At 41.7% G+C, this 12,184-nt stretch overlaps 1 protein-coding gene across 9 annotated transcripts in view; it reads right to left on the bottom strand.

Moving 5' to 3' along the window:
• Positions 1–12,184, bottom strand: part of ZNF385D (zinc finger protein 385D) — a 589,542-nt gene that overhangs the window by 301,093 nt on the left and 276,265 nt on the right. For all 9 annotated transcript variants that reach the window (XM_083578081.1, XM_083578088.1, XM_083578094.1 and 6 more), the window contains one exon: positions 7,879–8,157. In XM_083578081.1, the coding sequence (XP_083434207.1) occupies positions 7,879–8,157 (279 nt within the window). The remainder of the gene's footprint in view (positions 1–7,878; positions 8,158–12,184) is intronic.

Below are 12,184 nucleotides of genomic sequence, written 5' to 3'. Positions count from 1 at the left end.
AGCTTAAAACTGTTCTCCAGACAGTATATTTATGAGTAATACATCTTTAAATGCCATCTCTCTGTGTCAGTATTATATATCATATAACACATCAGGCACTTCAAATATCTTTTCTTTGGCTTTCCCAGCTATAGCCCAGCCATCTGTGTGCATCAAGGGTCACTGACATCAAAAGAGTAGGAGATAAAAATCAAATAAAACATAATGAAATACTATGGCACCTATTTTTAAAACTCTCTGTTCACATGTAATATTTCAAAGCATTATCGTGGGGCTTTGGAAAGCATTGTTAATGGCTAGCGTTCCATGAAACACAAGTGTAAGGCTTTCTCATAGCCGGCTACAGAAAACTGAATATTTAAGCATATTTATGCAGACACCACACATGTGCAAATGTTGCCAGTTCTACAGGGGACCACTAAAACCAGTGTGCCTGCCAAGGTCTAAGCCATATCATTTATATGCAAACCATGAAATTTCAGCTAGTCACACATTGTCAGGTAAACAGACTCAAACATTTTTGTGATTTGCTTGAGATTTTGTCACGGGACCAATACAATACAGAGCTATATAACATTGCAATCCTGTGCATTTCTACTCAGAAATAGGTTTCTTACTCCTAAGTAAAGGGATATAGGATTGCAGCACAGCTCTTTTATCTGTATAGTTGTTTCAAATGTTTTCCTTTACAAATTAACATAGTGTTTAGAGCATCTGGCTAGGAGCAAGGAAATTAAGGTGCAAATCATCCTTTCAGCCATGAACATCACCAGGTAAGCTTGGGCTGATCATGACCTTTCAGTCTAATCAAGTAGCGGCCAAGGTGGCAGTACAGGGCTGTGAAGCCCCCTCCCCACACCAGTGTTGCTACAGGCTACCGCCATCTTCCCTGCCCCAGCCTTGTCCAGGTAAGCCTTTGCCAGGAAGTCACCTTTGTAGCTTGGGGAAGAGATGGAGAACAATGCTTGCCACCCTGAACAACCTGGGAAAGGGAGGGAGAGATTAATACACAATGAGTAACAAACTCCCAGCAGCCCTGATCTTTGGCTGTGCCAGCTGGGACGAATGGGCACTGAAGTTCTACAAGATCTGTAGGGCTTAGGGCAGTCCTACCATCAGACAAAGTGAGGCAACTGCCTCAGTTGGCAAATGTTCTGGGACAGCAGCAGCAGCCCCTGGGCATTTGCTCCTGAGCCCTCAGACTTAACCCCTGCTGCCACATGGCCTCTCCTGGGTCATCTGTTCTAATCTGCTGCCTCACGTGTTGTGGAGGATGTTCTCCCATCACTGGGAGACTGAAGCTGGGGAGAGGAGGTTCTCTCTTATCTCCAACTACACCCTTATTTTCAAGGAAAGGGAATGAGTGTGGATGTGCAAAATTGTGGTGTGCATAGTTGCATGTGTGCACTGTAGGTTCTCCACTATGCAAATGTGCCCACAGGCCCAAAAAAAGAAATTTGCAACCCCTGACCTAGAGTATTTCTTTATCAAATGAGAATGGCACACCTGTGTGAAATTAGGCAGCCTATCTTTGTTTAAAAACACAAGAGAGGTTTCTGGGAAAGGATCAGTCAGCCACTGCTGAAGTTGTAGCTGGTTATTTGGGATGTATATATACAAGCACCATCCCCAGTTAAGCAACACAAACGTATTTTGTATTTGGAATGAGAGAACATTTTGTACTCAGGTGTGATAAAACTGAACTGCTAATCGGCCACCAGAGACTGCAATGGGGCACCAGGGAAGAGATGATCTCTTCTGCTCTGGTTTGTTGATTAGGACCAATATAGAACTGCATGTATCCCACAGCCATGCCCAACAGATTGAAGGCCATGTGCTTATTGTCACCGCTGAATTTGATCTGGTGCTTTCTTTTAAGTTACAAAACAGAGCCCAGGATTGGGAACTGCACCAATTGTTAAACCATGGAGAAGACAGAAAAATCAGTCAGGAAATTCCCATGCTACATAATCATCACCCGCAGCAGGCTAATTAAATAAAATAGTTCATTACTGTGCTCAATTTTTACTTCGGCAAATCTACAGCCTTATTTTTTAGTATTTTAACAGGAGAGCAGGCAGTCTCTTTGGGACTCTTTAAGAATGTTTTAAATCTTTAATTTCATGAGTTTTACAACTCACCAAATAGCAAGATAATAAAGCTTTGTCAGCACCAACTTTCAACAATGCTGTGCCTAGAAGATGCTTTGGCTGCTACACTGGAAAGTCTAGAAACTAGAAGCCTGTCTCAAAATTCCACCCAGTTATTACCGGTCAAAAACTGAGAGCAGTACTGGTACAGGGGATAAGATGGGACCACTCTCCAGACATTAATGTCACTGCCGATAACCTGAACTGTGATTGGGGTATGGTGGAACAACAGTAAGCTTGGGACTGCATGGATACACTAGAAGGGCCAACTAAGCACTCCAGTTGGTGTACCTGAACAACCCCAAAGTCACTGCTGGCCCAGCTCAGCCCCTTCCAGGTAAGCAGCTGTAGCTTTATTGGAGTTCACCAATTGGGTCTGCGTTGCTCCCGGACAGGAGGAAGGAAGTCAAATAACACCGAGGGTTGGTTCAGAGAAAGAGTTCTTTATTTCTGCTCTCCAGAACAGCAGAAAGGCACCTGCGTGGTGTGTCCACAGCAAGTGTCCACAGCAAGAAATGAGAAATTTCATGCAGTATATATATCCTCCAGGCACCCTCTCCCTCCTTCCCCAGGAATCCAACCACATCAGCCTATCCACGCAGGTTGATATCACAGATGTTCCTGCTCCGGCACTCTTCACCATAAAAGGGATTTCCTTCCTGTACTCCTGACCATAAAAGGATATTCCTGTTCCTACTCTTATCTTGGAGCCAGAGGTCACCATTTCCGAGAACACACTCTGGCATTGTTCCCAGACTTGGGTCTGTGCGTCTTTGTGGTCAGAACATAAGATAAGGCACAGACGTGTTTCCTCTGTTCTACTGGTACAGTCAGGGTCATCCTTGACGTCACAAACTGATAAAGGAGAGAGCTGTGTTCTTGTTATGCATTTGCTCAACGGCTCAAGTTTATGCATTTTAGCTAAGGAAAAATAGGGATTTTGGTGCAGTTTAAAACTGCCTGCACAGTCAGTTTTGGGTTTGGGAAACCCATTCCTTCACAGCAATGATGGCAGTAACAAGAGGGTGGATCCGCAGCTCTGCCCCATGCATGGGCCAGAGTTGAATACGAAGGGGATGTAAAATGGAGCAGCCACTGGAGGTCCAGCTTTAGGGAAGGTTGACTGAGAGAAGAAGGAGCTGCGCAAAAGAGTTCTGATCACCATATGTGATTGATATATGCATCCAAACATAGTGGTGTAGAATGGGTTGTCAGCACCCAGGGCCGCATAGAGGGTTGGGTGGGAGGGAGGTAAATGAACAGAGTATGCATGTGCATTCAACTGCTTATTGGAGTCCATGTCACCCAGGAGATAGCAGCCACAGAGATAAAAAAAGAAGAGCTGTTCCATTGTCTGGAGAGGCAACTTCCTGGTTCACATGGAGAAGCCATTTTCAATGCAGCCCAGTGATGGAAGTGCATAGCTGTATTGAGGCAGCACTGGGTGTTGAAATCTTCTGCCCCAACCATTTTGCACCCCAGGCAACTGCCCCTGTGAGCCCTCCCCACATTACTCCACTGTCCAAATGATACACTACTAACTCCCCTAAAATGTTACTTAACTGGAATTAAAAAGGGCAGTGTTTGTTCAAGTGATAAAGGGACAAAGTTGGTAATTGTTTTCATCCAATCTATTACACACAAAATGTCAAGGCAGAAAAATATGTCATCATTAAAAGGCAGGCAGGCAGGCTACCTTCAGAAACTGTAGGGAAACCATAATCATGACATATATTATGAAGCCAATGAGACAAGTAGAATTAGAGCAGATGTCATGACAGCCATACTAGAATAATTTAAAGAGTTAAAGCAGTGAGTGCAGCTGTCACCCCCAGCACCCACTCAGAAACACTCCTGGTGCTACATTTAGGGCAAAATGAAGCATACTAGACCTTCTTTAACCTTCATGAGGCACATGAAGTTGGAATGCAACCTTTCCTTTGGCCACGGGTGAGATCTATAAAACCGAGTTATTGGGTTTTTGATAGACATCTCTGTGCTTGGCAAGTCACAAGTTGTTCATCTTAAGTTTCAGAGACAATTCAGTTCCGTCCCACTGCAGCAGAAGTTCTTGGATTTCTAAAACAGTTTTGGCATGTGGAGGGGAGTTTCTGAGCATTTGCAGAACAAGTGTATTTAAAAAAGGAGAAACTGAAGTACAACACTGTGGCAGATAAAATTAGAAGAGACTGTTCAGCGCAGAGCTGTCAGCACAAATATCTGAAGTCGGAAAAATATGGAGAGAACACTGAAGGTGGCACATTTAGGATAAGCAAGAGAACCAAGCTCTGACTGAGAGAAGAAACTGGGCACAGCTTTCTTATATGCCCAAGGAGTGGACCAGAGAAGAGAAGCAGGGCAGCAAACAAGAAAGCTACAAAGCTTATGTGCACCACTTACACAACATTGGTGTCTGCTGTACCCAGAGGTGTGCCAGCACATAGCAATTCTATTTTGAAAGGCATAAATAGAAGAGAATATAATTGCCACAGTTCTTCAGACCATAGTAACAGTGGCCGGTGAGGCAGCATGGGTGGGGCACCATTGTTTTCCCAGCTTCCCAACACAGCAGGTTATGCTGGTGCTTAAAGGTAAAGGTAAAGGTACCCCTGACCATTAGGTCCAGTTGCAGACGACTCTGGGGTTGCGGTGCTCATCTCACTCTATAGGCTGAGGGAGCCGGCGTTTGTCCACAAACAGCTTCTGGGTCATGTGGCCAGCATGACTAAGCCACTTCTGGCGAACCAGAAGCAGAAGAAGCAGAATAGACCCGTTGAAATGAATGGGTCCATAGACTCTTAGGTCTAATAGTCAAATATGGCCCTTTATGTCCGAGCTAGGGTCAGAGCAAATATTTTACCCTTTTCAATTATTGAGCTGAAAATAAGTAAAAAGTTATCTCCTGCAAATTTTAGAATATTCAGTTATGGATAAAGAACTCATTAGTTTTGAACATATTCGATTTTGCCCCTCAATCCCATCCACTGCCATTGTTTTTGCTAACTGCTTCTGCTTCAACAGCTTTTTTTCTTATTGCTGACTTCTTCTTGCATTAGTCAAGTAAAGTACAGTATGTGACCTGAGCTAAGAAGGGATCATTTAGCAAAGATCGCCACCTAAGAATTATAACTGGGACATGATGATGTCAGTGAGGATAAACAAAGCCAGAAATCAGTGTAAACGACGGGACAAACGTTTCTGCAGACGTTGCTACAAAATCAGAAGAGGATAGTTTTTGACATTGCAGAAAACATTCCAAAAACTTATTGAGACTTTTCCAAGGCTGACCTGAAAACCACTCATTCTATTTTGCTGCCCCACTCACAGGCAACAAAATGGGGGGCGGGAGGTAATGGGTGGCTGCCATTCACTCCATAATTCCAATAGGAATTATGCCCCCAAATTTTTTTAAGCAGTAAACTAGGAGCTAGATTAGTTCTAGCGTGATCCAATATAGTAAATGATACTTTGTCTCATTGTGCTGCAATGAGCTCTCTAATACCTAGAGAGTAATTTGGCTCAGACTTTTTCTCAAACAGGCACCTAGCAAGTAGACTAACAAATACTCACCTAACGAGAAGGACAGACATTGTATCAGAGCTTATTTCTTCTTTTTCCAGTAGTCCGTTGCAACTTTGACAAAGGCTGCTGATTCCCATTAATCATTTCTCAGTTTTTACTATCCCATGTTACAAACCCCACCCGAGCTTTCCATGTTGTGTGGAAATAATTCACATCAGAAACAGAAAAAGGAACAATCGCATCAACAAAGCTGCCATAGAGCATTAGTTTCAAGAGCACATAAGTAAACATCTGAAAAGACAACAGAGAAGCTTGAGCACTTAGATAGAAGCAAATGTGTTCTAGAACAGATGGTGACTACACTTCACTGCTCCAAAAAGACCTGACATTTTCCCCTGTGGCTGCTGGTGTGCAGCTTAGGAAAATGCCCACAAAACTAATATTTTACAGTTGCTCCTTCATAAAACAGCTAAATTGTGGATATTTAAAAACGATGACAATGAATAATCACATCCAGTTTACAGATTTTTAAAATGCAATTATCTAATTTACAAACATCTTCAGGTTAGTACTACAAAGGTGGATAGTGATTAAGCATCAGTTGTTTCAAAATTATGCAATGAAAGATCAGTTCTGTGAAAGATTGATTCTGTGGGTAGCAAAAAAGTAAACAACCCATGTCAGGATTTCAAGCCCATGATTATGGACTGCTAAATGGATGAAGACTTGCCAAATTGAGCCCTTCACAAGATATTAAAATTATTCAGTAGTAGGCTGAATATTCACAATGGTTTATTTTCAGTACCAAGGTTAATGATCTAGGTAGGGGGAAAGGGGTTCACCCACATGAAAACCTACTATTTATTTTTTAATTTATTTTCCATGCCAGCTTTCACCTACACTTCTGCTATCATTCTGCTGCTTCAGAACCACTTTTTAACTTGGAAGAGCTTCTTCAACACATGTTACCATGGGCCATGTGGTTATGACTTCACTCTGCACATAGCCAATCAGTCTGGCTATCTGACAACTTCCCTGAGGACAAACAAATCTCTTACCATCTGTGCATTATCTCACTCACCAGAGCAACCCTTCCTGAGATAATTTAATTGACTGTCAATTTCCATGAACAGAATTTCGTCTATATCCACCAACAGTGACTTACGATGCAGGGCTAATTGCTGCAGAATGTACACCTAAATGCACATCCTATTTATTGCATTATTGTATTGTATTAAAATCTGTATGTGAATGTGCCCCTATTCATGTTCAGCAGCAACTAAATATGTGTGACTCAATTGCAATCAGTGAGCTGTTGCCTTGATAACAGAACGCAATCTCTTGGTAACACTTTCACGTACCTTTACCCTTTGCACATTTTGTCAGGGAAGGAAGTTTATGAAATACATATGCCACCAGACAGCAATCTGCAGCATTTTACACTAGCTGATGCTTTAGGACACTCTTCAAGGAAAGCTCCACAGAGAAAGCACTGTAGTAGTCTGGCCTGTAGATTTCACAAGCTTGAATAATGGTTGCCAAATACTATTCAAACAAGCTCATAGCTTACACATCAGGCATAGCAGATATGTCATCAAAGCCACACTAATGAATATTTAATAATAATTTGAACCATAGCTTCTACTCTTAAATCCAAATCTTAATATTTCTGAAATGTTTAAAATCTAATATTTTACTTTACACTACTCTTCTAAATTGTAGGGATGTGGGTGGCACTGTGGTCTAAACCACAGAGCCTAGGGCTTGCCGATCAGAAGGTCAGCGGTTCGAATCCCTGTGACGGGGTGAGCTCCTGTTGCTCAGTCACTGCGCCTGCCAACCTAGCAGTTCAAAAGCACATCAAAGTGCAAGTTGATAAATAGGTACCGCTCCGGCGGGAAGGTAAATGGTGTTTCCGTGCACTGCTCTGGTTCACCAGAAGCAGTTTAGTCATGCTGGCCACATGTGAGATGAGCACCGCAACCCCAGAGTCGTTCACGACTGGACCTAATGGTCAGGGGTCCCTTTACATTTACCTTACTCTTCTAAATTATGCAAGACATCAAAAATGGCTTAGCCATACTTAAAAGTGGAACCACCCACTGCCCACTTTTTAAAAAGGACTCAAGCACCACTTCAAAAGCATACCTGATGCACTTTCACACATGAATCTCATAGACAAGACAGAATATAGCAAATAACTTACCATTATCAGTTTTTGGATTCCCGTTGCTGAGCTGCTTTAATCTTTTCTGGTGTGATTTCCCATTGTAGTGGATCTGTGCCTGAGCAGCAGAGTTCAGTTGAATGTTGCACACATTGCACAAAGTAAAACTGCTGTGTTTCTTCTCTCTTTCTTTCTTTTCCTCACTCTCATCAGGGATCAGGTCTGCCTCGCCTTCTCTTTCATGAAAACATGTGAAATTTGCAGCATACGGTACATTGTCTTGAGATGGATTAGGACTCCAGGGTTTCTTCATAGTTTCTAAGATAAACAAAAGAGAAAACTATGAGTGATGTGCGTACCGCGCATCTAGCACTTTCATCCTGTGGAAATTTGGTGGTCTGCACTTAGTGTCAATGGAGCAAGGCTGTGTTTCTCACATGGTACCAGCAATGCCTGGTTGGCTGGTTAGTGTGGCTCCCTGGCCCTAATGTCAGAAAACTCAACATGCCATAGGGGGGCCAATCAGTGAAGTCCCTTCTACACAGTGAGTTTACAGTGAGTTTTATTCTCTTTACAGTGAGTTTATTTAAAATAGAAGATCATTAAAAATTGAACCCATTGCTTGTAGTTTGAAAAGACACAGTCAGTTCTGTTACTCCCACTAATTCTAGTGTATGGAAGGACTCAACCACAGCTATCACAGGAAAAAAAACACTATGTGGAGCAGCTTAAAGGTCTTCATCCAAATCACAAATTGAGAAATCTGATTTCTAATAATGAATTTCAAAAATTACAGACATTGAAGGTTATTAATCTAACTCACATTTGAAGATAGTCTAATTAATAACTTATTTGAACTGCTCACAGTGTGATCCTATACATGTCTGCTCAGAAGCACCACCAAGTTCAATGGGACTTACTTCAGGTTTAAGGATTGCAGCCCAAGGCTCTGCTTTATTCAAGAAATCTAATATATTTTTAAGGCTCCCAAACCTCCTCTTTACATGTGCATAGCACAGAATGGATGGCATTTTAAACACTTCACACAGTAGTGCACTAAACTTTACAATTCTAACACAGTAGATCTTGTGATATTTGGAGTTTTTCCCCAACGCTGTCATTCGGTAATCATAAATCTCATTAGCTGCAGGGAAATGCTTCAAAATATTAAGTGATTGCATCTTAAAGGCTCAGAATCCAACAGGGAAATTTAAAATGTACTAATCCCTAGTAATAATTAGCAGTTCTTTATGAAATAAGGCCAGACTCCTGAAAGCATAGGCGTGTGCTGCGATACTGAAGACAATGTGATTTGTGCACATTTTCAGGATAAAGGCCCAAGAAACGAAAGTGTTAGAGTTTAGTAACTGGTAAGTTAAGTTGCAGCCAAGAAAGACAGACTCCAGCTGCAGCTCTGCTGGAAAATTGCTGTACAATTTGGACAAGTTACAATATTTCACATCAGTGTAACCAGAGTTACATACTGTGTAAAATGGAGCTATTATCCCTTTTCGGACACATAAAACACTGTGAGAAGTACAGATGGAGCTTGTGTTAATACCGAGAATTACTGGAACAGATAGAATTTTCAAGCACCATTTTTGATGTGCTTCCTTGTGGGAAAGGAAAAGGAAGTAAACACTGGAAAAGACAAATATGACAGAGCTTTTTCTGAGTCATTGCTTAAACATACAAGAGGTACTTCAGACAAAACACTTATGAAGGACACCAAAATTAAGTCAGCCAACTTACCATAACTGGTAAAAACCACAAATTATAGTTGTGTTTACGAAAACATGTATCATTAGTGTCCAGGATTTCAGATATTTTGGTGAACAGAGCTCACAGGCCAGCTAAAAGCAAAATGTTAAGGAATAAAATGGTCTACCCCTTAAACCAGATATTCTAAAGCTCTTTAACTGCAAACTTATGCTTCTACTTACTTCTTTGTCAATCACTCATAGCCGAGTAAGATTGTCTTTCATCAATAAGGTCTTAACAGTGTGTCTGTAAGTGACTGTGGAAGCCAATTCTAGATCCACACGTCCTTCCACAGTGGGGACATAGGTTTCTGGGTGGGGGTTGATCATGGTGAGGGTTTGCCAAACATGCCTTCCTCTTAGCACGTTTCTTCCTTCTGTCCTGAGTTCAACGCGCACAACACCTTTGGTAAAGGCTGTTCTCCAATTAGAGCATTCGCAAGCCAGTGTTTCCCAGTTGTTAGTATTTATAGTACTAGATTTGCCTTGATATGCACAATTACCAAGAAGTAAGTCCCACTGAATTCAATGGGTTTTACTGATTAAACATAACAGGATCATGTTCTATCTCTGAGATCAGTCATGAATTTTTTAGATGATGTCAGAAAAACATATCTCTTTCCATCTGCAAAATGGGGGAAATGCTATAGCTTAGTTGTACGCTTTGTGTCCCCATTTCAGTACCCAGCATCTATAGAGTGGCTTGGGGAAAGCTCCTATACGAAATCCTGGAGAGCTGCTTCCAGACAGTGTAGACCAGGGGTAGTCAACCTTTTTATACCTAACGCCCACTAATGCATCTTTCTTGATGGTAAAATTTCGTTACCGCCCACCAGCGCTCAATGGAAGGAGGATTCAGCTTGTGCCATAGAACCCTCTGCTGTCCACCTAGAATCCTGAAATGCCCACTAGTGGGCAGTAGGGACCAGGTTGACAACCCCTAGTGTAGACAATACTGAACTAGATAGAGACCAATGGCCTGACTCACTATAAGGTAATTTTCTATTTCTCTATATTACTATAAAAGGTGGCTGAAAAAAATTATTGAAAAGTTAAATTAAGAGCTTTGAACTCCAAAAAAAAAAAAAAAACCAACCATACCTCTGAAAAAGGTCTTTTAAAACTTTTATTATTGAGCTTTCAACTTTTAATTATTTGGACTTCTTGTGTCCTACCAGGTCCAATTTAAGGTGCTGACTTCAGTCTGCAATGTTCTATACAGCTTGGGGCCCAAGTATTTGAAGGTTCATTTTCTCTATTACCAACCAGCTGATGCTTAAAGTGGAGGAGGAGGTCCTGCTCATAGTTCCATTTTCAGCTGCAGTCCACGGTACATGAGCTATGGTATCCCTGATGTGGCATTCCCTCCACACATAGCTGTCCCCTATATTAAATGCCTTTAGGTGTCAGCTCATGACACATTTGATATTTCAGGCATATGTAAATGTTTGATACCTAAATTGTTACTGGCTCCTTCTGACTTATTTTAATTTATAAAACATATATATAGTTGGTTTTAAGACCTCATATTCATATGTATATTTTTTATGAATCATTGTGTAGCACCCTGAAGACCTTTGGGTTGAAGGGCAGAATGCAAAATTATTTTTTATTACTATTTATAGCATGCCAGTGTGCATGTTGCCATCTGGAGTTCTATGATCAATTTACAAAGTTCCTGATCACAAGGAGTTTATAATCTAAAACTGACAGTGGAGAAACTATGAGGTAGGTAGAGATCAGAAAGTCGAGAATGCCTGGATAAAAATCCAAAAGGAATGAAAGTATATAAAGAACTTCTCAGAGTGTTTTTTTTCCTGATTAAGCTAGTGCTGAAAGAGCAAATATTCCCTGAGGAAGGCAGCAAGGATTCTATATCTACTATCTCTGGAAGAAGGAACAAAAGAGCTATCGTCTGTCAAAAGAATATTTATTTATGTATTAAAAGGTTAAGCCACATCTGCACTAGAGTTTCCCAGGCAGAGGTATGGACTGTGAACAAACTCTGAGAACTATAGCTCTGAGAGAGGAATAGGGTCATGGGTGGCGCTGTGGGTTAAACCACAGAGCCTAGGACTTGCCGATCAGAAGGTCAGTGGTTCGAATCCCCGCAAAGGGGTGAGCTCCCGTTGCTCAGTCCCTGCTCCTGCCAACCTAGCAGTTCGAAAGCACATCAAAGTGCAAGTAGATAAATAGGTACCACTCCGGCGGGAAGCTAAACGGCGTTTCTGTGCGCTGCTCTGGTTCGCCAGAAGCGGCTTAGTCATGCTGGCCACATGACCCGGAAGCTGTACGCCGGCTCCCTCGGCCAATAAAGCGAGATGAGCGTCGCAACCCCAGAGTTGGTCACGACTGGACCTAATGGTCAGGGGTCTCTTTACCTTTACCTTTAATAACTATCAGCATCCTTAACAAACTACAGTTCCCAAATTTATTTGGGGGAAACCAAGACTGTTCAAAGTAGTACCATAGTGCTTCAGATGTATAGTTCAGATGGGGCCCTAAGACTTACAAAAATACTATTAGGAGGAGGACAAGCATAAATCTTAAATGCAAACAATGAAATAACATCAGCATGCCTGTTT

This window comes from Podarcis filfolensis, assembly GCF_964270895.1.
Source record: "Podarcis filfolensis genome assembly, chromosome: 12".
Lineage (NCBI taxonomy): Eukaryota > Metazoa > Chordata > Lepidosauria > Squamata > Lacertidae > Podarcis > Podarcis filfolensis.
Note: the sequence above shows the minus strand (reverse complement) of the source record. Positions and strands in the feature narration are given on the sequence as shown.